The sequence below is a fragment of the Pristis pectinata genome, chromosome 34 (genome assembly GCF_009764475.1).
Source record: "Pristis pectinata isolate sPriPec2 chromosome 34, sPriPec2.1.pri, whole genome shotgun sequence".
In the NCBI taxonomy this organism is placed as follows: Eukaryota; Metazoa; Chordata; class Chondrichthyes; order Rhinopristiformes; family Pristidae; genus Pristis; species Pristis pectinata.
Genome location: NC_067438.1, coordinates 8,503,871 through 8,529,851, shown reverse-complemented (window position 1 = coordinate 8,529,851; position 25,981 = coordinate 8,503,871). Strand labels below are relative to the sequence as shown.

The following is a 25,981-nucleotide window of genomic DNA, read 5'->3' as shown; positions in this document are numbered from 1 at the left end:
AATGCCAAGGAAAACAATGGGCAGACACTTCATTGCTTCACCCAAACCATACCAAAAGATTTCCTTAGCTTCTTTCTTTAACATTCACACAGCTTACTAGGTATGTTACTGTGGTGTGGAATTGTACAGATATGGGAGGTGCCAGGTTCCACGCAGTTAGTTAATCTCACCCTGTGGAAATCAGGCATTACAACTGGGCTTGGAACTTCTCTGCTAGTAATGGAAGAGAAAAAAATAAATAACAATACACCCGATCACAATCCAGTAACTGTTGGAATGTGAGTTTCAGCAGAGAGCACATTCGTTTCAGTTGGCATAGAGATGAACAAAATACTAATTAGGTCTTGCTCTTTGCAGTCCTTTACAGGAGTCAGAGAAAGGTGCACTGAAATGCACTGATCATGGATACTGACAGAAAGCATCCCTCATCTATGAAGAATCAATAAACTTGCTGGAGTAGCATAAAACATAGATGCTCTGCTGCTTTTCTCAGGCACTAACTCATAAGTTTTCCTTCCCCACTCCGATGCTCTGAACTTCTCTTGTGCTCTCTCCAACTCTCGTAGGCTTAAATCAGGCAGGATCCTCTCCTATCAGTTCCTCCTCTCTCTCATTTCTAAAACAGTTTCTGCCACCAGTCCATTACTACGAAATTTTCCTCACTCTTTCTAATCTTACGGCATCCTACAAAACAGGCCAATGTGTTTGCATTGTAATTTTTCATCTCAAGGCAAGAATAAATAAATGTGCATGGATTTGGGACTGGACAATAAAGGCCAATTGTGTCATTAAAGCAGTATGGATTACAATCCCTCCAGGATGTACGCGGCATCAAAAATTAGAACTGTTATTTGGACTTCAGTGCTGCAATCAACGTTGATTAATCCAGCCTGATTTATTAACTAGGATGAAGTTACTGAGTGGTTACCACAGCTGGGTATAACCAAGCAAGTCTATGGCCTATTAGACCGTGAGTCATAAACAGATAGGGAAGGATATAATGTGGTAAGCTGTACAGTTGCAGCTAAGTGAAGGCTCAGTAGAGCCTCTGTGGACATGTGGGATCTCAATCATCAGCTCTTAACATTCCGCTTACTAGTTCTGACATTGCAAGGAAGAGAGTGGGGAATCTGTACCAAGCAACCCCAAACTATAACTGTGTAGATTTGTCATTAGTGTGTTTTGGAGCCTCCCAGGCACAATAATGGCAGCCTCTGCAAGGGTCACAATATCCAAAACTGGAATCTGTGACATGGCAGCCTGGCGACTGTATGAAAACAGTACATGAATGCATTGTAACTCATGTACATGGACTCCCAAACGAGGCTCAGGTTTCTATTGCTAATGACAACACAGAGTGCATTATCAAAGATAAACAATCCTCACCTTAAATTAGTATGCAGGGTACTGGGCAGCAGGGTATGGGGCGGTGGCAGCTGCAGCAGAGTACTGCGTGGCAGAGTACTGAGCAGCCGAGTACTGGGCGGCAGAGTATTGAGCAGCTGAGTACTGGGCGGCAGAGTACTGAGCAGCCGAGTACTGGGCAGCAGAGTATTGGGCGGTGGCGTATGCATCCCTTGCCACAGCATTTGTAGGGTCATACACCGTTGTAGAAACTGCACTGCGCTCGAACCCATATCCAGTGCTCAAAGCAGACATGGATGCTTGACGTCGTAGAGGGCTCCTGTCGCGACTGTAATAGGTAGAGGAAGTCGCCAGTGGCCGCCGCTCATATGGGTTTACCGCACCAGGGATACGATCTCGCAGGGAAGTGCCGAGAGGCGTGAATGGAGTTGCCCGTCCGTAAGGATCTCCCACCGCTCCGTACGCTCCAGCCCGATACTTCTCGTAGTAATCAACGACCCCGAATCGCTCATCGTATAGAGGGCGCTCTCCGTACCCAGCTATGGGCCGCGCGGTCATCGAATAGGGATCTAGGAAATCGCGTGAGAAGCTGCCATCAAAACTGCCATCGAGGCCAACACGATCTTTGGGACACTCTTTAGACCAGTGGCCTTCTTTACCACACCGGAAACAGCCGTTTTTCTCGCCCATCCCAGGTTGCATCCGCAGCCGACTCTTGGAGAGTTCAACTTGCATCCGTTTGCCTTTAAAAGGAGATGCAATACAATATCAGTACGAAGTACATTAACCAGCTGCACTGGCTGACAGATCAGAATCAACGAGGACCTTTGCTTCGCTTGTCAAACAACACAACGAAATCACAGCTTAACTAACAGCTCAGAATGAATTCACTGTATACCTGAACTGGGCCTGGGAACTGAAAGGCTCAATTCTTGAGCAGTGATGACTTGGTTTTCCTTAAAGCTGTTCCACAAGAACTACAGGCTGCTTTGATAGCTCTGAACGATGGAATGCAAAAATCAGAACTAAAGAGTGAAGAGATACACTTGCTCAGTCGGAACCGAGGATGGAATTTATGATCCAAGTAAATTGTGTTGAGTTGTAAGTGAACAATGGGTCTCTGATCAACTTTTAATAACGTGATATAAAGCACAAATAAATGTAATGTGGCCTTTACCACAAGAGATACAGAAAATGAAATCAAAGCAATACTGCAGTTGTAAGCATTTCCATCAGATTTAATTTAGCGCACTTTTTTTTGCTAACTGACTAATTAATTTCATTACCACATGTCCCACTTTCTGACCAAACTACATTTTTGTTTACATAATTATTGTGGATTACAGGGTAACCCAGAATATCTCCAGCAGCTTTAACTCTGCTCCATAATATTCTGGAGTTTTAACGTGAACTGGTAGAACCGATGCTAGTAGAGCTGCTACCTCCCAGTGCCAGAGACCCAGATCCAATCCTGACCTCTGATGCCGTCTGTGTGGAGTACGTACATTCTCCCTGTGACTGCATAGGTTTCCTCTGGAAACTCCTACACCCCAAAGACATGTTGGTTGGTAGGTTATTTGGCCACTGTACATTGCCACTAGTGAGTAGGAATGTGATCAAATCTGTAAGGACTTTGACAAAGTGGGGAGAATGAAAAAAAAATGGGATTAATGTAAATGGGTAGTTTATGCTTGGCATGGACTCTCTGGGACAAAGGGTCTGCTTCTGTGTTGTATGACTTCATAAACTCGCTGTCTGGGAAGTCTTGCTCCCTTACTTTGTCAGATAAGTGCACTAGGAAAAGTTTTTCCATTGCACACAATGGAATAATTTCAGTGAGTCAAGAGAAGGTTGAAGGTGCACGAGGGCTGTTTCCTTATACCAACTGTCATCCAGGTTAGGGTAACAGAGTAAAGTTGCTGGACTAACATCCAAAGGGATGGACTGTTGATCAAGAAGGGCAAGATCAAATCTCAATATGGCAAATGAATAAATTATGAATAAAATACTGAACTCCATCATGGCAACCACAAAACAACAAAAGAAAGGTTGTTACAATATATGGTTCACAAATATCTTTCGGGAAGAAACTTTGCTGTCTTTACAAGGACAGGTTGCAATTCCAAGCACATGGCAACCTGCTTGATTTTTAACTGTCCTCTTGTCCAGCAAGGCATTCAGTTCAGAAGGTATTTAGAGGTGGATGATAAGCAGCAGCCAGAACCCATGAACACAGGAAGCCATTACATAACCACTTGGGGAAGTCTGTGCGCCATCAACTGAATTGCATCTGAAACCTTCCAGGACAGCCACTGGTAATGCAAGGACAACATTAGAAATATGGAAGTGATCTTACTTCAAAGTTGGGTTGCTCAACTGATGCCCATTGCTAGCCATCTCACTGATTAATCTTTGATGTCCACATTAGTCACATCATCCAACTAATATAGGCAGCCCAAATCCATGCTACAATGCAGCAGTGTACATAACAACATTCTCCACAAAAATGACAGGGTCTCTGCAATGAAGATCATCATGGCAATCAATACAAGAACCCAAATGGCAGTGCTCAGACTCTGAATGGCTTAGTGGCTGTAGAGAGATGCACTTAGTCATAAAAAGGTTCCAGCAATATCCAGCTAAACTTCTGACACTTTTAGTTCAGTTATCTTTTTACTGACGTGCACAAAATACTCCAATTAGCTTTCTGAAATGTTCATGGACTATCCAGTTAAATACTGAAACATCAGATACAATTCCAATTCCTGTTGTTCCAAATAGGACTTACGCCTTAGAAGAATAAATTGAACACCAAGCACGTTGGGTTATATGATCTATTATTTGGAAACAATTAGAGGGGTTGAATTAAGAGCAGAGTACCAACCAGGCCATGAAAGTCAGGATTACCCAACTTTTCCAGTAATCCCTAGTATAAACACACACCCCATTCTTGATGTTCTGGCCAAAATTACACCACAAAAACATTTTATATTGCAGCTTAACTTGGGAAAGTTGGGCAATGTAATTGTAGGCAGCTCATTGGCTAGGGCCTATAAAATCAAAAAAGTCTTAAGTCTTGTACCCAACCAGGTTAGAATCTTTTAATTCTATTTACGAGTGCCACAAGGAATTTATAAAACTGGTCAGAATTCGAATTATTACTGCTTTCAAACAATCAGATGCTCACAAACTGACATGTCAAAATCCAGCAGCTGGTCCAGGATAATCAATTGAATGATCAGTTTTCTTGGTCCGTGGAAAACATGAACAGGTTCTTTTAAACATTCCCATGGCATAGGACCCTACTCCTTTGGCTTGTATGTTCATTATGTTCAGGATTGGAGCCAAGCCATTCACCTATACTCATCTACGAGTTCCCCAGCCTCTTAAAATTTGGTTGTGCTGTAACATACACACTCAAAGACCAAGATAAGCTCCAAAAAGAGAACATGACCCCTGCCACCTTTACTCATGTATTATACCCTGTACCCTTGCCACCTCCTTCTCCATTTCCCTCACCAACAACGATTCTCAACACCTAACTTCAAAAGAGTCTCAGTTCAACTTCCAGCCCAGTAAGTTCATCTTCCACTTTGTTATGTTTGTCCTTTCCTCCCACAAAATCATCACAGGATATTGTCAGACCAATAAATTCCCTGGCCTCAACACCCCTTATTTCCCATCTCTCATTTTCCAGCTGAAGCTGGAAACTCTCCTATACTTCTGCTCTGTTGACACTAATAATTCCCTGCTCAAAATCTACAGTGATGACTTATACTCCATTTGCTCTCACCTCAGACACAACTCCCTTTCAGAAACCCATCTGCTATTTCCTACCCAGACTGCAAGCTAGCTCCCACTTCTCAAGCTATTGCAAATTAATATTTCATCTTCAGATATAAAATTTTAATCTGAGAATACAAATTAGCAAGTAAATAGATAAGTTTATGAATATAAATGAAATCAGTTCTGACAAAGGGTTTCAGACCCAAATCATTAACCAATTCTTGTTCCACAGATGCTTCCTGGGCTGAATCTTGTTTTTAAATTTTAAAATCAGAAATCATTTCTCAGGTGTACTGCTTGCTAAAAATAGACAAAACTCCATAATAATCATCTCCAGTCACTTCCCTAACTCAAACCAGAATTATTGAGTTAAAAATTTTATACCCTTCTGAAAAACCCTACAAATCTTTGCTTGCACTTCATCCTACCAATACCTCCTAATTTAGCAACCACATTCCCTCATGACTGGAGTTGGACTACATGGAAGGCAATCCATTTTGCAGCTGGACATCCTCTTTCATGTACCTTCTCAACCCACTACCATTTCTTCTCCAAGCAGTGGACTGGGCGTGATGGAAGGTCACGAACAAACATGCTGGAACGTCATAAATGAACATTGTGGAGAAGGACAAAGAGAAGATGACAAAGAAGGGCAGATTGAGAAGTAGAAAGACAGTATATGTATTCATGTGCAGATAAAGTTTGTGAAATTGTTTTTCCCTACAAGATTCTTGAATAAACCTTGGCTCAAAAGGTAAAATACTCAGAGTTAAAATGTTGTGGGCTTGAAGAATAAATCTAGGCTGACACATCAGAACACTGCAGAGTCAGAGAAGACTATTTTTTGATGAGACATTAAAGTGAAGCTGCAGAGGTCCTCTCAAACAGACATAAATTCCAATGACGACATCCATAAGTTAAAATACAGTGCTAGAAATATTCAGCAGTTATTTGTATTTACGAAGTATCATTAACTTAGCCATAAGTACCACATGTATTATCCATCTTGGTTATTCTTGGAGAACCCTATCACCACAAAAGCCACTCCTCAGTCCATTCACCCCACCCCATAGGATATTAAGAAAAGGCTGATTGAACTGAATACAGTGATTCAGCTGCAGTATTGAAGACTTATGCTCAAGAATGAGCTGCTTCTCGAGCCATCCAGTTCTAGTACGAGAGCTGTCACAGTGCCAATAAATATAAGGTCAGAAACTGCGGAACTCCCCCACCAATTTTGGGGGGGGGGGGGGGGGGGGGGGGGGGTCACTACTGACCAGAAACTCAACTAGACCAGCCACACAAACACTGACTACAAGAATAGATCAGAAGCTTGGTATCCCGAGTTGAGTGACTTGGCTCTTGACACCCCAAAGCCTTTCTACTGTGTTCAACACACGTCAAAAGCATGATAAAATAGTCTCCACTCGCCAACACTCCAGAAGTTAGATAGCATGCAGATAAAGCAACCTGCGTAATTGGCACCCTTCCACGAGGTTTGAATATTCATTCTCTCTACACTGTCATGCCATATCTGCAGTGGGCACCATCTACAAAATGCAATGCAGATACTTGCTTACACTACTCCAACAGCATCTCCAAAACCCAAGATCTCTACTACAAGGACAAAGGAAGCAGTTGCATGGGTACATCAACACCTGCAGATTCTTTTCCCAAGTCACACGGCACCCAGCCTTGGAAATATATTCATCATTCATTTTCTTCTTTGCTAGCGCTAAAACTTGGAACTCCCGACCCAACAGCACTGCACTAGCACGTTCATCACCCTCATGGTCAAACAAGGATGTACACATTCTGAAAGATTAAACAATTATCAAGGTGTTTTACAGGAGCATAAAACAAAAAATTCAAGGCATTGAGGACACAAAAACATTTAGGGCAGTTGACCCATCAATTAATTAGGTTTTAAAGAACACTTCTGACTTTCACCTTTTTAAAGGGAATTCCATAGTTTCCGACCTTGGTGACTGAAAGCATTGCTTTCAACAGGAGATGAAAAATCAAAATGACTGGGGTAAATGATGAAGTGAATGTATGTTAAAGAGTTATAGGGTTGGAGGTAATACGATACAGGGAAAAGGGAAGGCCATGGAAGAATTTAAAAATAAATATGAGAATCTCAGAAAGATGTATTGCTAATAGTGGCTAAGCAAGTATGGCAGCATAGTGGTTAGCATAATGCTTTACAGCGCCTGTGACCCAGGTTCAAATCTGGCCACTGTCTGTAAGGAGTTTGTACGTTCCCCGCGTGTCTGCGTGGGTTTCCTCTGGGTGCTCCGGTTTCCTCCCACATTCCAAAGACATACAGGTTAGGAAGTTATGGGCATGCTATGTTAGCGCCAGAAGCGTGGCGACACTTGCGGGCTGCCCCCCAAAAATCACTTCACAAAAGATGTATTTCACTGTGTGTTTCCATGTACATGTGACTAATAAAGATTTTATCTTATCTTATCTTAAAAGCAGCATGGTGGTGAACATAAAGGACTAACAATCCAGAGACATGATAAGCTGATACGTTGATAAGATATAAAAAGAGTTGACAGTAGAACTCTTGATAATCTGCTATCTGATTTATCCTGAAATCCCAATGGTTTGGCATCTGGCTCACCAGATATGCTTCCTGAACTCCCTTTGAACTCACGGGGGCACCATTTCTCTCGCTCCCTTGAAACTCATCGGGTTCACTGAGAATGTCCTTTATATCACTGTATATCTAAAATGTGAATTAAAAGGGTGTTTGGGTATTAATCAGAATTACAGAATAGCCTAGAAAATCAGCCAGTCAAGCCTCACAGTTCACAGCGTGTCAGATTAACAGTTTTACTGTATCAGGAATGACTAAAACTATTGGATTGCTTTTAGAAGCCCATGTAGATTACTGAATGTCCTTCTGATCCCTTTCTGGTCTTTATGCAACTCAAGACTCACATCAACTTGGCTGAATTTTCATCTACTCACTGAAATAACCGAACATGTCACTTGCCTCTATCAAAAATTCTACATTTTAACACAAAAGTGAAAATGGATCATCTGGCATCAACCTGGGAACAGAACTGGTGCAATGTAAAGTCATACTTACCCAAGCTTGCAAATTCCTTCTCAAAAACATCTGAGGACACGCTTAAATTGAGGAAAAGCTATCCCTCATACAAGTCTGACATGGGCAAACCCACAGGATCATATACTTAAGCCAACATCCCCGAATTCTCCAATCTCGAGGTGGCAGGGCAGTGGTATACAGTTAGAACAGAATGGGACTGAGTGACTCAACATTAATTCCAGACCCCATGAAGCCTCATGGCCTGTGAAATAAAATGTGCAAGGAAGTTTTTGCCTTCTTACCATCTACTGTTCTCCCTCAACTGATGAGTCAGTACTCCTCCACATTAAGGATCATTTCACAGAAGCACTGAAAGTAGCAAGGGAACAGCATGTATTGTGAGTGGGAGGGATTTCAATGTCTATTACCAAGAGTGACTTGGTAGTATCATCACCACCGACTGAGGGTGCATTTGCTTTGGGTCTGAAGCAGGTAGTGATCATGCCCGGATGAGGAATAAAGCTACTTGAGCTCATCTTTGCCAAGATAACTGTGGCTGACATATCCATTTGTGATGGCATTGGTAAAACGGACAACTGCAGTTCTTGTTTAGAAAGAAAATCTCATTTACACATTTGAGGACATCTTCCAATTGTGCTGAATAGGATAGACACAGAAGAATTCTGGGCATCCATGTAAACAACCACAACCTGTAAACACAAGACCCAACATGGAAGACTGCAAACCACCAGCAGCACTAGATGTGCTTAAAAATGGGTTAAACACCAAGTGGAGTTGCACAGGACTACAAGTTTGCTAGACAGGCAAACCTCATACAACAGACAGAGCGAAGCAGTCACACAGTCAAGGGATCAAGTCAAAGTTCCACAATCTTCCACATCTAGTCATGACCTGTGAACAATCAAACAGCCAGAGTGAGGTGGCTCCAAGTACATCCCAAACCTCAGCAATGGTAGGGCCCAGAGCCCATGCTAAAGACAAAAACAAAAAGTGAGATTTTACAACAAAGTTCAGCCAGAAATGCCATCTCAACTTCCTCCTGCAATCTTCACCAGAGAAGCCCGATTTGGACAATTCAACTCACTCCAAGAAGGCAAAGAATACTGGCGAAGGCAAAGATGAAGGAACAAGAAAACCTGCGCTCCAGACTAGCCACGATTCCAGGCAAGCTGTTTCATACCAGTTACAACACTGACATCTAATGATTGATTTTCCACATTATCAGGTAATGTCCTATTCTCAAAAAGCAGGTCACATCCAAGTTAATCACCCTACTCTCAATCATTAAAATGATGGAACACGCATTGACAGTGCTACTAAGCAACACCTATTCACCAAGAGAGCCGAGTGGTCCAAGCAAAACCCAAACTGGACAGCAGCTTCACTAGTATCCATTTTGGGTTTTGCCAGGACCACCTGATTTCAAATTTTATCACAGCTTTGGCCCAAACAAGGAGGGAAAAAAGGGAGCCTAATTCCTGGTGATGCTGGGCATCAGGGAGGAAAACAACATACAAGGCAAAACAACCTGTTTGACTGATATCCAGCCCACTAACCCAAATATTTGTTCTGTCCACTGCAAGCACATAGCAGCTTCAATGTGTCCAATCTAAAATATACACTGCAATTGTTCACCCAGACAGTTCCAATTGCCCCCTGAACTCATGACCTCTATTAGCAGGAAGGACAAGAACACCACCATATCGCATAGCATCCTGACTTGGAAATATAATTGAGGCACAAGAGACTGCAGATGCTGGAAATTTGGAGCAACACACAAAAGGAACTGGAGGAACTCAACAGATTGGCATGCATCTATGGAGGGAAATGGACAATCGACATTTTACGTCGAGACACTTGACCATCCATCTCCCTCCATAGATGCTGCCCGACCCGCTGAGTTCCTCTAGCTCCTTTGTGTGTTGTGTTGGAAATATAATTGCTGGGTTCAAATTCTAGAATTCCTTACACTACAACACTGTGCTAGTATCTACTTCACAAAGCCTGCCGTGGTTAAAAGTGATGGCCTAGACAAACAATTAGGCATGTGCAATAAATGGTTACCACTGCCAATAACAAATAGATCCTGAAAAGTGAATAAATAACTATTAAGGGGCACAGTGTACACGTTGGGTGGGGGGGCTTCAAAGCCATGACCAAAAATAGTTCGCGAGCAACACCACTGACAAAACCTGTCCAAGGTCTGATGACCACAGTTGTTAGCCTGGGTCTGTGATAGACGACTGGTGAATCAATACAAAAGAACCTTTCTTGGCCACATCTTTACCAATTTACCTGCTGTATATCCATCTTCTCATGACTATAATTGGTGGGAGTGACCGCAACATAGTCCATGTGAAGGTAAAGGCCCATCTTCAACCTCTCGTTATGTTGTATTGCTTCATGAAATTGTTTCAGAACTAAAATGACAGTTATAAACTGGTTATGCCCAAAGTGCTGTGGACCACTAGCAGCAGCAGGACTGTACTGCAGCACAATCGGTAACATCTCCCAGCATAGCTCTCACCCTATTATTGGCCATCAATCCAGGGGACCAATCCCGGTTCCTCGAGTGCAGAAGGAAATGACAGGATCAACCCCACATGCCCGAGAGGTATCAATCAGGCAAGTTATAAAACAGGATGTGTGCTGAGGAATAAAGGCTACCTGCAACAGGTGATCCAACACCAAATCAGTTCTTCTGCTTCACATATAATTATCGTCCACCATTCAATGGAAGGTGAGAATGCCAAGAGCATCCCCATCCTCTACAATGGTGAAACCCAGCAAACAAGGGCCAAAAGCTGTAACATAGGCAACTATGTCACAAACATGCAAAATTACACAGGTATACTCTGTTTCCCAAAAACAGGAAAAATACATCATGGAGAATTACCTCAGCAGTATGGCATTAAACTAATAGAGAATGTTTTCAATTGTGCTATCAAGGAACAGAACTGACCAATAACCCACTCAGCAATGCACAGTTCAGGTGTGGACAAAGCACTCAACTCATTGCAGCTTTGGTCTGATATGAACACACAAGATAAATTCCGGAGGCTGGATGAGAATGCCCATTTTAACATCTAGACAGAATCTGACCAACCAATGTGCAAGGAGTCCTAGCCAAAGGGAATCAAGGGGAAGAAAAATCACTTCATTGGCTGGAGGCTGGAGCCATACCTTGCACATAAATATGGTTGCTGTTGGACAATCTCCTCAGCCCTAGGACATTGCTACAGGTGTTTCTCAGGGAGTGCCTAGCTCCAACCATCCTCAGCTGCCTCATCAACCACCTTTCTTTCAGCTTGTCAGAAATGGGGATGTGCGAATATGATTTCAGTGTGTCCAATTTCATTCACCACTCCTCAGTAATGAAGCAGCCATGCATACGTCAAGCAGGACCCAGTCAACATTCAGTCAGCAGTAATCTGCCATCGCTTTATTAACTGGAGTGAGCAGCAATGCCCACATCCCATAACAATTAAAACATGGCAGTGAAGGTCAAGGTGCAAGTCAGAATAGAGAAAACTTCCAAGCTTGCACTGGGCAGAACAAGATTGACTTTACATATGTGGGAAGAGGCAAAATTAGTGATGACATGATTATAAGGAGCCAAAGTTCACCTTGGCACCAACTCTGACATATAGTTTACACATGGTCTTTTACGGGGGGAAAAGAGACAAGGCCAACAGTGCCGAGGGAACGTTGTTTCTCGTGAGCGCCACAGAAGATGGCTTCAGCCTTGTTAGTGCATAAAGAAAATCCATGTGCACTCTGGCCAACAGCAATCTCTCAATGAATATCATTAAAATAGATAATAAGGCATTACTCCACTTATGCTTTTTGAAGCTTACTGTGTGCGAATTAGCTGCTTATTTCCTACAATCCATCAGTCACTCTTCAAATTGCTTGCAGGGTATTTTGTGATGCGCTGAAGCCATGAGAAACATCATTTGAATGCAAGTCCTTCTATAATCAACAGCGTTATTTATGATTCAAAACAACAATACCAGGACTATCCCTAGGCACTGATCTCCAGGGTTTCCCTATACAATAGCTTCCAAATGAACTGTCCAAAGTGGCCATCTTGTGACACAATCCTAAAAATGATTTCCTCCAGGGATTCAAGAATAGCCTCAACTTCTTTGAGCTGGGGCTATCAAAGGACCAGATAGTACCTCCACTAACTCTTGAAGTGCTCTTAAGAAAAGGAACAAGATCCCAATCTGCAGGATTTCTGAACTCTATGTTTGAATGAATGTTTTGTGATCAAATAACGTCTACGCAGAGTGTGCTGGCAAAATGATATGTGCAAATTACGCAATGGCTTACACACAACAGAAATTTAGAATGCAGATGGCAATAAAAAAGCCTTATATCTGACAAAAAACAAAGAGGCAAGCTCAACAATGTGAAGCAGCAGCTGATATTGAGAGCACTGCTGTAGTGTCACAGGAGGCAGAGAAACACAAAAAGATTCTTTAAAATAACAGATGTGATTCATTGGCAAAGGGACAGAAGGTTTGGCACTTTTAGGCTAAAATATCGTAAAAGTTATGTGCATTTGGTACTGTCATAAAGATTTTATTTTAGCAGACAATGCAATTGTTCACACAAGAGATTCTGCAGATGCTGGAATCTGGACTAACACAAGCAGAAAATGCTGGAGGAACTCAGCAGGTCAGGCAGCATCTGTGGAGGGAAATAAACGGTTGACGCTTAGGGTCGAGACCCTTCATCAGGACCGGAAAGGAAGAGGGCAGAAGCCAGAAATAAGGAGAGGGGAGGGGGAGGAGCACACGCAGGCAGATGATAGGTGAGTCCAGGTGAGAGGGGGAAGGTAGGTGGGTGAGGGAGTTGATGCAAGAAGCTGAGACGTGATTGGTAGAAGAAGAAAGGGCTGAAGAAGGAGGACTCCAGTAGGAGAGGGCAGAAGACCATGGAATAAAGGGAAGGAGGTGGGGAATAGATGGGCAGGTCATGAGGATGGGGGAAGTGAAGGGGGGGAGGGGCAATTGTTTAACCTTCTATATTAGTTTCAACTAGTGGCCATTGTAGCTGGACTACAATTTGGCCCAAGTGAAATCAGACTTAACCTGCTTCAACAGCATGCATTGAATTGGCAGTCCCACTGAGGGAGGTTACGTGGAGCCTGATTTGAGAAATTGAAAGATCCTGTATCGGTGCAGTGAGGAACAGTATTCCATGTTTGCCACTCAGTAAAGAGCCTTCCTCTCTGAACTTGAGTACTAAATGAACAGTTTCTTCTAAACCACAGTGTATAGTCTTATCAAAATTCTGGTTGCCGATTCTCCAAGGTGCTGCTTACAACAGTGCAAGAAAGCTGTGTCATCTAAACTTTACATCACCATACTTCACCGCTATCTTGTTTTGTTCGATGATGAAACCACTCCAGTGGCTCAGAGAACCAGAACATTGGGAGAGAGATGGGACAGGATTAAGTGTGGGATTGATTTAGTCTACTTATGGAAAAGAACACAAAATATTCTTAACTGGGACAAGAACAATTCTAATAGACTTGAAATGATTAAAAAAAAAGTGGATTGGAGACAGTGATTTGAAGGCAACTCTGTTACAGAGCAATAGGGGAGGGCGGGTGGATTGTGGATTTTGGGAGATTCAAGAGATCCAAATATGTTCCAACAGAGATAGGTAGAAATCATTGAGACGCATGCATGCAATAAGGTAAAAGTGTAGAAGCTTACAAGAAACAAGCAACCCCTGGTTAAGCTCCAAGAGAAACAAAATACAGAAATCCAACAAGATTATAGAAAAATTAAAAAAGGCAACTGATAAATCATAGAAAGTATATAAAAAAAAATTCTGACAAGTTAAATGAAAGAATAGCCAAAGATGTTTTGGCTTTGAAATACAAAGGGACAAGAGTGGGGTTACTTAGGGAATTAACAGATGACATACATGAATATGCAGAATATAGAGAAGATTCTGAATAAATACTTTCTGGGCTTCATGAAATGGAGAAATTAATCTTTCACATAGGACAAACGTATTGTATTGGATTTTGTTAATTAAAGTTTGAGACATAGTTTACCCCAAGCTACTAAAAGGAAGAAATTGCAGAGGATCTGACCACAATTTTTTTCTGAATCTCAGTGAACAAAGGATTGGTGCCTGAGGACTGGAGGACTCCTAGTACCTTAGTGCTGCATAAAAGGGAAGAAGTGATAAACCAAGTAATACAGGTCTGCTAGTTTAACAACAGCAGAGCCAAGCGATTGTAAGAAATGGCATAAACCTTCACTTCAAAGGGCACCTATTATTTAGGGACAGTCAGTGTGGCTTTGTTAAGGGAACATTTCGCACAAGTAACTTAACTGAATTTTTTTTTACCCTCCTTTGATTGCCAAAGAGAGCAGTGCATTTAATGTCAGCTGCATTGATTTTTTTTTAACCAGAGCTTTTAATAATGGTTTCATATGCTTGATGGTCAAAAAAATTGAAGACCCATGGGATCCAAGGAAGAGTGGTAAATTGGATCCAGAATTTGCCCAGAGTGAGAAAACAAATGATAATGGCCGACAGGGGTTTTTGTGACCAGAAAGATGTTACTAGTGGGATTCAATAGAACTTAGTACTCAGCATTTTGTTCTTTGTAGGACACATTAATGACTCAGACCTAAATGCAAATGGCATGGTACAAAAACAGGCCACGTGGTTGACAGCAAGAGGAAAGCTTTTGAATTCAGGATGATATGAATGGTCTGCTCATCTGTGCAGAAGTATGCTACATGGAACTTAACCCAGAGAATATGATTTAGGGAGGTTCAACAATGCATGGGAATATATAATTACTGACACAGAGTTACAAAAGGGGCATTGGTGTATGTGCACTTGTCCACAAATCATTAATAACTGTAGGACAGGTAAAGGTGGTTAAAGAGGTGTACTGGATGTTTTTCTTTATTAGCCATGGAACAGAAATGCAAGAGCAGGAAGGGTTTGCTAGAATCATGTACAGCACAAGTTAGACCAGCTTCAGAGAGTTTTGGTCACCACATTACAAGAAAGGTACGATTGCTTTCAGGAGGGTACAAAGCAAATTTACAAGAATGAAAATCAAGAAAACTGCAGGTGCTGGAAGTCTAAAACAAGAACATAAAATGCTGGAAACATTCAGCTGGTCAGGCAGCATCTGTGGAAAGCAAAACAGAATTAATGTTTCAGGTCTGAGACCTATCATCAGAACTTCCGACAATGAGTTTCCAACATGAAACAATTTTTCTTTCCACAGATGCTGCCCGACCTACTGAGATTTACTAGACTTTTGCCAGAGCTGGAAACTTTATAAGAATGGATATGCAAGTTTTGCTTTTTGTTGGGACAGAGGAGACTGAGCAGACACTGAATTTAGGTGCATAAAATTATGTGCACCCTGGATAAAATAAATAGGTAAAGCCAATTATTCAAAAGCCAGGGACATGGATGTAACGGGATTGGTAGAAGGATTAAACAGGAGATTAAAAAAAAAATTTTCACCCAGATGGTGGTAGGGGATCTGGAACTCACTAAGAGGGTGAGAGAGGCACATTTAATTAGTACATGGATGTGCATTTGGAGCTGCATACTGCAAAGCTAGACTTGATAGAAGATGAGAAAAGGCTGGGGACCAATCTTATCTTGTTGCTGCTTGATCTGCTGAGTTCTTCCAGCATTTTTTTTGGCTGGATGTACGCAAAGTAGCCACCTTAATCCACAAGAGTCATCCACTTTTTTTTTGTGTGGGAACATGTTTACCCCAAATCCTTTCGATTTCCTTCTCAAATTCTTCTCAGTGCTCTGACACCATTTTCAATGCACCATAGAAAAATACTTGTGTTCCTTTACGTGCCTTTATGGATCACTTTTAGGAATGCCGCACAAAAGCAAAAACTAATCAGAGCCAACAATACACATGTCGTACCTAATTCTTCATGCATTTTGGAACAGGGTCCCAAAATAGGAGCTAATTCTTCAGTGATCTGGCACTGATTTCAAGAAGCAATAACCATTATATTGATGGCTATATCTCAGGTGTGGAATGGGTGATAGAACTTGCACCAGAAATTAGCGTAGATTAGACATCAACCAGAGAGATGCCTGACAATTTCTACTTGAGAGAACCTACATAAGTTCTGCTGAAAGTTGTCAGTGCCAGGTCAAGCCTTTGGTATTTGGCACCATTCATGGCAAGGTATGTTATTGCAGATCAAATCTGCAACTAAACTAACCCACAAGTGCTCTTTGGTGTTGGTAAGGGCTTGAAATGTGACGTGTTACACACCTCAGCAACATTTCCTACTCTGACAAGCACAATGACACATTCCAGTTGCAGTTTAGTACCTGATGAGAAATCTTCAGTGTGGTTCACTCATAAAAAGCGAAGCGACAACTGTTTCTCTCACTCAAGTGACATAAGAGATCTCAGATCTTTTGAACCTTAGATAAAACAACTAACCATTTGCCACTGCATTGTCACGTATCTTAAGGTGACCTTCCAGCAGCATAACTTCCTAATAATCATGTTCCACACTTGATTACAAGCCATTATGCAAACTTTACAAAATGTCTTTCTGGGTGTTCGCAGACATGAGTAAAGTGAAGAGGGAAAGGAAATAAAAGGCACAAATCACAGGAAAGGTTACTGAAAAGAATTCAACATTTAACCTGTCAATCAAGCAGCCAACAAACTGCCAGTAGAATTTAACTAGGAAACGGACATCCTCACATCCAGGTGGCAATGAGGAGATGAACAGTATCTTGGCCAGCTGCAAAGATCTGTATAAAGAACTAGGAAATAAAATTAAACAATCACACCCCTTACAGCTGCAATGAACACAGCATATAACAATACCGTCTTCATAGGTTTAAAAATCTCAAAAGGGGCTATTAGGTAATTGATGTGGAAAACAGTATTTTCCCCGATTCAAGAAGTCTATACGCTGCAAATTTAGCTTTAAGCTATATTAGTCATGCCAAGGACGCTCAATGGTGTTGGAAGAACAACAGCCCTAACTTGCACTCAATGTCCACATGCACTACCTTCACAAGATAACAAATTTGCAGTCAAGTCAGCGTGATCCAATACTAGACAGATGTTAAACCAAGCCAACTAAAGCACAATGATTCAGAGATATCGTGCAGGGTAATTGTACGGCTAGGCAGTGCTAAATTGTTGTGGCATTTCAGGATCTGTACCACTTAGAATAGCCAGGTGACAAGCTGCAGTCAGTTTCCCTCTGAACACTCTGACTATGGATGCTTGTGGATTTGTATGCTATTGAAACAAAGCAGGGTTATCAACTTTCCTCAGAGAGAACTCAATAATATCATCCAACAGATGCACTGGGCCTGTAGGTTGATCTAAATTAATGTTAAAAAAGGAAGTATTCCTACTTGATAAACACCTAATGCAGAAATTGAAAGCCCTCATACATAATTGAAAGTTGGTCTGTTGCTCTTTGTGGCAGCAAAGAGGTTGAGCTTTAGTCAAGGCTTCAACTGAGTGGTCCTTAAAGGGAACACAGCAGAGCTCAAAAGAACATGCAACAGGTATTATGCCGAGAATTTCGACAAAGAATTCCTGAAGGTGCTGTATTAAGCACTTGAAGAATATATGCATATATACTTAATTGATGCATCTCCACAAAACAAAGCACCCTGAATGACCTATCCACTTCCAGGAATTTCACCTTTGAATTCTGTGCCATCTAGTCCCCTGATGGCCTCCATGGCATCTTCACTCCTCTCCATATGCACAAAGGCGTAGTCCTTAACGATATCACACTCCAGGACCGTTCCATACTCCTCAAACTTGGCTTGCAGTTCCTGGCTGGTGCAACCGGAGCCCACATTACCCACGTGAAGTTTGGTGGAAGATTTAGACCCACTCTTGCTGGCCTCCACATTAATGCAGACCCCATGCAGCTTATAGTGGTGCAGGTTCTCAATTGCCTCCTTTGCTGCATCCCTGTCCTTCATGTGCACAAAGCCATAGTTCTGTTGAAAGATAAGGACATACTGAGGTTAGGTAAGTGAGTCATTGTGTTATAAATCTAATTAAATCTCTTCCTACCAAACCCAAGCTAACAATAGCACATGCTTTTGTATTTTACATCCACATCTTGGGAAAATTAAAATATAATGGGACCTGGAAAACAATATTACAATTCGGACTTATGAAATAAAATGCCATTCAATAAACTTGTACCTGTGTAAATATCTTTAACTTAAAAGCACCCTTAACAAAGTAGAATGTTTCAGGGCACCAGGCTACAAGATAATAAACACTAGCAAGACTGATAACAGAAATGGATTTTAAGGAGGAAAAGATTGGAGCAAGGGGCAAAAGGAAAGCTTGTTGCATGACCAATGACTTGTCTCATCACCAGCTCCGTGTAACATTGGACACAAGCTTGGTGAATACACAATTTCCACCAAAAACAAGAGTACGAAGAGGTTTCAGCTGAGTTTATACACATGAAATACAAACCTAAGTGTATTAGACCACACAGGGTATTACGGCATTCATGGAAACCTTGTTAAACAATAGTTCTAAATATCACTAGAGAAAAAATACTCAGCAAACTAACAAGACCAAAGGCTGACGTTCCCTGGACCTGATGGCCTGACATCTAGGGTCTTAAAAACTGTATTTTCAGAGATAGTCGAAACATTGTTTGTAATCTACCAAAATGACCTAGACTTTGGAGATCAAGATAGAGAACATAACAAACAGAATGAATAAAGGGGAAAAAATAGATGTAGTATATTTGGATTTCCAGAAGTCTTCTAAGTAAGGTTCCACGTAAAAGGTTACTGCACAGATAAAAACACACAGTGCTGGGGGTAATACATTGGCATGTAAGTGAATGGCTAACAGAAAGAATTGGGATAAATGAGTCATTTTTCAATTGCCAGAGGGATCAGTGCCAGGGTCTGAACTAATTACAATCTATATTCATAGCTTGGTTGAAAGGACCATGTGCATTGGAGCTACATTTGATGATGATATAATAGGCAGTTAGCAAGTTAAAAGAATACAGAAAGCCGAAAAAGGGACTACAGATAAGTTAAATGAATGGGCAAGAAGTGGCATATAGAAGAAAATCTGGGAAAATAAGAGACTATTCAATTTGGAAGAATGAAAAAAATATTTAAATGGAATGACTGCAAAAGATTTGGCAGCATAGTGGTGCAGCTGGTGGCCTCCATGCTGTGGTACCAGTTGGCCACGCTGGTGCCGCCCAACGTCTTTGTCGCCACCACCCAGAGGAGGTTGACGGACTTCTTCTGGGGTGGCCGGAGACACCAGGTCTCTGCAGCAGTCCTAAGTCTGCCATTGGCGGAGGGAGGCCAATCGCTGGTGTGCATGCATACCCAGCTGGCGGCACTCCGCCTCCGGGCGCTGCAGAGATACCTGTATACCGAGCACCCCCCCGCGGTGGCATGAGCTGGCCACCTACTTCCTCCGCCGAGGCCGCTGCCTCCGGGAGGGGGCGCATCTCCCAGTGGAGACCGTCTGCCATGCCATTCCGCAGGAACTGCCCGGGGTCTACCGAGATCTGATGCGGGTATGGGGCGCAGTGTCGTGCAGCAAGCGCATGACCCCTCCCTCTCCCGACGCAGGGGCTGCCGGGGGGGGGGGGGTCCCGGCCACGCTGGCCCCCGCACTGCCGGAATTGCTGGTTGGGCCCAGGGCCCGACGTTTGTCTCGGGAGGTGGCCCAGCACAACCTGAGCCGCCCGGGGGACATGCCGACGGTGCTGTTCCGCAAGGCGCCGAGGCGCTTATTGTCTGGGCTGCTCCTGCACACCTTTCACTTCCTAGCCCTGGTCTGCCGGCCGGACACGCTGTGGCGGGCCATCTTGCCAGCAGGCGGAGAGGGGGGGGTCCCCGATGGAGGTCTCTATATGAGGGAGTTCTCCCGCTGTACCTTGGGGACCTGGGGTGGCGGGTGTTGCACCGGGCGATACCGTGCAACCGATTCTTAAGCCAGTTCACCAATACTCCGGCCACCTGTCACTTCTGTGGCCGGGAGGAGACGGTGTACCACGCGTACGCAGAATGCGAGAGGCTGCAGCCCCTCTTTGCGTATCTGAGGGGGCTGCTGCTTAAGTTCTGGCTGCACTTCAGCCCGACGATGTTGGTATACGGCCACCCGGTGCGGCGCGGGGCTGAGCGTGCAGGAGCTCTCCTGGTGGGTCTTTTGCTGGGCCTGGCCAAGCTGGCTATCCACGGGACGCGGTGGCAGGCGGCCGAGGGTACTGGCTGGTCTGCCTGCCTGCCCGTCTTCTGTGCTTACGTACGCGTATCTTTGGAGAGGGAGCACGCGGTCTCCGCGGGCACCCTGGTTGAGTTCCGCGCTTGGTGGGCTCCTCAAGAGATAGGGTGCGTCATGGAGGGTGCGCCGTGGATGATACCAATATGATTTTGATATGAAATATTGAGTGTTGCGGTATCAGACGTAGTGACGTATGTGTGCTTTCGCAGGTGTCAGTTTACAATAATCTCTGAAGTTATGTAGTTGATTAGATGATCCTTTCTGTATTAGATGTATACATTTGATAGTTGTAGTGCTTTTAACTAATAAATGTTTTATACAAAAAGAAAAAGTGGTGCAGCATGTAGAGCTGCTGCCTCTCAGCTCCAGTAACCCAGGTTTAATCCTGACCTCCAATGCTAGGTGGAGTTTGCACATTCTCTCCATGGATTTCCTCCTGGTGCTCCGGTTTCCTCAGCATTCTAAAGACATGCAGGTGGTAGGTTAATTGGCAACTGGAAGTAGGCCCTAGTGAGCAGGTAGTATCAGGGGAGTTGAAGGGAATGTAGGGAGAATAAAATAAGATTAGTGTAAATGGGTGCTTGATGGTCAGTGTGGACTCAGTGGACTGAAGGGGCTGTTTCCATGCTGGAAAAGTCTATAACAAGGGATTGCATCCGGTTACAGTAATTAGGTAGGTATGTTGCCCTTTATTGCAAGGGGTATAGAATGTGAAAGCAGAAAGGTTTTGATGCAAGTTCACAAGGCACTGGCAAAACTGCACCCACAGTATTTCATTGAGTTTTAGTCTCCACATTGAAGGAAGGTTATACATGTGTCGCAAGTAATGCATTGAAAATTCACCACATTAATTCCTGGGATGAAGATGGTTCACTTATGAAGTGAGTACTTATTGGAGTTTAGAAGAATGAGAGGTGATCTTATTGAAACAAAACTCTGAGGAGAATTTGCAGGGTGGCTGATGAATGTATTTTTCAAGTGAGAGTACCTAAAACTAGGGAGCATCTGGATCTGACAGGGTTTCCGAATAAGAGGTTACACTTTTATGAGATGAGAAATTTATTCTCCCAGAAGATTGTGACTCTTCTGAATTCTCTGTGCCAGAGAGCTGTGAAGGTGGAGCCATTGAATATATTCAAGGTGGAGACAGACAGACAATTGAACTACAAAGGACAAAAGACGTGGGAAGAGAGCAAGAGAGTGGCATTCAGGCAAAGATTAAATCGGCTATAAACTTACTGCATGGCAGAGCAGACCAATGGGGTTGATTGGCCCCGGTCTACTTTTTATGTTCTTATAAACCCTGTAACTACAGAGCAGCTACATTAACCATGGTGGAAAGGAAAGTTTTAAAAACTTATCAGAATTGGCCATCACTTTAACAAGTGTGGATTGCTTCAGAAATGTCATCGCTGACTTGTTAAAAACAAACTGTGTCTATCTAACGATACAAAAAGTTTTTCCAGTGGAAGTAACAGAGGGTTGATAAGAGAAACATTTACTTCCAAGGGCATTTGATAAACTGCTACACAATAGACTGATCATGAAGATTAAAAGCCATGGAATTAAAGGGGCTACAGCCACATGGAAAGAGTAGTAATAGGAAGCAATAGATTTGACCAGGCATTTTTTTTCCCCAGACATAAGGAAGGCATACAGTGGAGTTCCCTAGGGGTTGTACTCAGGTCATTTGTTTTCTTAATATACAAGTGATCTGGATTTTTGATTACAGGGCAAAATTTACAAATCACAAAGCTCAGAGGCATAGTGATCTGCAAAGAGGATAGTAACAAGTTTAAAAGGACATACGGACAGGTTGGTGGAACAGGCAGATGGTTAGCAGATGAAACTTAACGCTGAGAAATGCCAAGTGTTACATTTTGGTAGGAAGAGTGAGAAGAGACAATATCAACTCGAGGGCATATTTCTAAAAGGGGTACAGGTGCAGGCTAAGAAAATAATTAAGGAAAGAAAACATACAAGATACTGGCCTTCACAAACACACTGCACAAGAGCAAGGAAAGCACATGGAACATCTCTAAAACATTGGTTCACTTCCAACTGGAGAATAGTGACCAGTTCTGGATGCCACACTTTTTGGAAAGGTGTAAAAGTTTTGGAGAAAGTGCAAAGTGATTTTACCAAAATGTCTCCAGAAGTGAGGAATTTCAGTTTTCTGGATATATTGGAAAGGCTTGGAACAATGAGTGCTGCAAGGGGATCCCATAAAGATATTTAAAATCATGAAAAGTATAGACAAAGTACTGCTGACCATATATAGGGGTCAAGAACTTCCTCACATCATTGGTGGGAAAGTTAATGGAAGGGATTCTGAGAGATAGGATTTACATGCATTTGGAAAGGCAAGGACTGATTAGGGATCATCAACATGGCTTTGTGCATGAGAAATCACATCTCATGAATTTGATTGCATTTTTTTTTGAAAAGGTGTCCAAGAGGGTTGATGAGGGTAGGGCAGTAGATGTTGTCCACGTGGACTTTAGCAAGATCTTTGACAAGTTCCTGCATGGTAGGCTGGTCCGGAAGGTTAGATCACATGGGATCTAGGCAGAGTTAGTAAATTAGATACAAAATTGGCTTGGTGGTAGGAGGCAGAGGGTGGTAGAGGAGGGTTGTTTTTCAGATTGGAGACCTCTGACCAGTGGTGTGCCACAGGGATCGCTGCTGGGTCCTTTGTTGTTTATCATACATATTAATGAGTTGAATGAGAATGTCAGCATCAAGATTGGTAAGTTTGCAAATGACACCAAAATTGATGGTATGGTGGACAGTGAAGAAGGTTGCCTATGGTTGCAATGGGATAGTTATCAATTGGGAAAGTGATGCAAGGTAATGGCAGATGGAATTTAACTCGTGCGATGTGATGCATTTGGGAAGTTAAACCACGGCAGGACATACACAGTGAATAGCTCTGGAGAATGTTGTTGAACAGAGAGATCTTGAGGTACAAGTACACAATTTTCTAAACAAAAAAGGGAAGACGGGTAGACAGTTCGGTAAGGAAGGTGTATGGCATGCTTGCCTTCATTGTCCAATGCAGAGTACAAGAGTTGGGACGTCATATTACAATTGTACAAAATGTTAGTTAGACAGTACTTGTATTGTGCTCATTTCTGGTTGCCACACCACAGGAAGGACATAACTAAGCTGCAGAGGGTGCAGAAAAGATTGACAAGGATGTTGCCTTCATTGGAGAACTTGAGTCACAAGGAGAGATTGAATAGGCTAGGTCTGTTTTCCCTAGAATGGAGGAGGCTGAGAAGTGACATTATAGAGGTGTCTAAGGTTAAGAGAGGCATCGATAAAGGTACACAGCCAGTGTGCATTTCACATGGCAAGGGTGTCTAAAGTTAGAAGGCATAGGTTTATAGTGAGCGAGGGCATAAAGGGAATCTGAGGGGTAAATTTTTCACATAAAGAGTAGTCGGTATCTGGAATGAGCTGCCAGAGGTGGTGGTGAAGGCAGAAACAGTAACATTTGAGAGACACCTGGACAGGTACTTGTATGAACAAAGCATAGCAGAATACAGGATTAATGCAGGCAAATGGGATTAGAATAGATAGGCATGATGATTGGCAATAGACACTGTGGACCAAATGTCTGTTCCTATGCTGTACAACTTTATGAATCTATAGAGAATGAAGGTGAATGGCAAAAGAACCAAAAAAAAAGTGACAAGGAAATTTTGGTCGAAAAATGAAGCAAGTGACTCTACTGCTAGGGGCAAAAGTGAAGGCAGATTTAATTGCAGCACTCAAGAGGAAGCTGAATATGTATCTGAAAGGAAAGCATTTGCAGAGTTATGCTGAAAACTGCACTTCCCACTGTCTCAGGAAAATCAGCCAACATAATCAAAGACGCCTCCCACCATGTCATTCTCTCTTCTCCTCCCTCCATCAGGCAAGAAAATACAAAAACTTGAAAACAGACAACACCAGGCTCAAGGACAGATTTTATCCCACTGTTATAAGACTCTTGAATGGACCTCTTGTACAATAAAGATGAACCCTTGATCTCTCAATCTACCTCGTCCTGGCGTGTACCTTATTTGTCGACCTGCACTCCACTTTCTCTATAACAGTAACATTATATTCAGAATCAGGTTTAACATCACTGAAATATGTCGTGAAATTTATTGTGCCTTTCCCTTTCTACTACATCGATATACTTATGTTTTGGATTGATAAATATGAATGGCATGCACAACAAAGTATCTCGGTGCGTGTGACAATAATAAACACATCACAAATAGGAGTTGGGGGACTGGACCGAGTTGGATTGCTCTTGGATGGGCCAAGTATCCCCCTTACTAATTGCAGACACATTGTTGCTCTGTAATCCAAAATCCTCCACTCCTGCACCCAGTGAGCTGTCCTCAGAGACGGGGTAACGGAGACGAAGGGGTAACGGGGCCAGAGGGGCACGCCGTCCTCAGACACCACAGCCTTGCCCGCCTTCTGAACTCGCAGGTTGACCCTCGCCGGGCACCCCAGGGGCTGTCACTCATTCGTAAAGCACACCCCCCCCCCTCCCCTCCGCTATCGCTCAGCCCCCTCTTCAGCTTGGGACCCCGCCCCCGGGGCTAAACCAGCCCGAATCCTTGCCCGTCCCCACCTTGATCAGGTCGCACTCGCTGACCGGTCCGTACTTCTCGAACAGGGCGCGGATCTCCTCAGCCGTGGTCGGCCGCGGCAGGTTGCCCACGAAAATCTTCACCATCTTCCCCGCTCGTTTGTTTAAAGATGCAGCAGCCGGCTGCTTAAAGATAAGCGACAAAGGAAAGCAAGAGACAAAACGCAAGTTTAAAACAACAAACACCGCGCTGTGCAACTCCAGAACACCTTTGCACTTCACTCTGCCGACGGGGGCAACAGAAATGGCGGCACACTGTCTCTCCGCCCTGAGCCGGATACCGCCCTCTTTTGCCAATCACTCTCCTGATTGGTCGCAGTACCTGTCATTAATGGCTCCAATGGTGGTTCGTATTGATTGGCTGGAGCTTCACGACGCCTGGTTGTTTTGATTGGACAAAGCGCCGTCAATCATCGTAGCAAGTCCGCTCATTCATGGAATACTTTCCATTGGCTTGATCTCAGCTCGAAAGGGGATTGGTGCAGGAGCCTGTCAACAGGGAACAAAGGGGGAATCAGTATTTCAAATACACTGGGGATGGAATTTGGTCATGGGTTTCCACAATTCTTGCAACAGCAACAAGTATAACTGGTCTTTTGTGTATTTTAATTCGAAAGCGAATTTTACTTTTGCACCGGTCAGCGAAACTGGTGGACGGGGGCTGTATAAATCTATGCAGCTGGTGTATCACTCTGGACAAAGTTTGCAAACAGCAATCTGTGGGGCTGATCCATCGGTACTGGAGACGGGTTGTAAACAGAAAACTATGGATCTGGCGCATCACTTTGGT

General features: G+C 43.1%; 1 protein-coding gene across 6 annotated transcripts in view; it reads right to left on the bottom strand.

Moving 5' to 3' along the window:
- LOC127585785 (RNA-binding protein 4B-like) overlaps positions 1 to 25,492 on the bottom strand; it is a 93,783-nt gene extending 68,291 nt beyond the window's left edge. For 3 of the 6 annotated variants that reach the window (XR_007958599.1, XR_007958600.1, XM_052043481.1), the window contains exons 1-2: positions 25,174 to 25,471; positions 17,947 to 18,253 (exon numbers count right to left, since the gene is read on the bottom strand). Coding sequence is in view for 4 of the 6 variants with exons in the window: in XM_052043481.1 (XP_051899441.1) it covers positions 17,947 to 18,253; positions 25,174 to 25,278 (412 nt within the window). In the remaining 2 variants the exon portion in view is untranslated. Of the gene's footprint in view, positions 1 to 1,386; positions 2,109 to 17,946; positions 18,254 to 25,173 lie in introns of all 6 variants that reach the window. The other 3 variants (XM_052043479.1, XM_052043478.1, XM_052043480.1) reach the window with 2 other exon arrangements.
- Between the last annotated feature and the right edge of the window lie 489 nt (positions 25,493 to 25,981).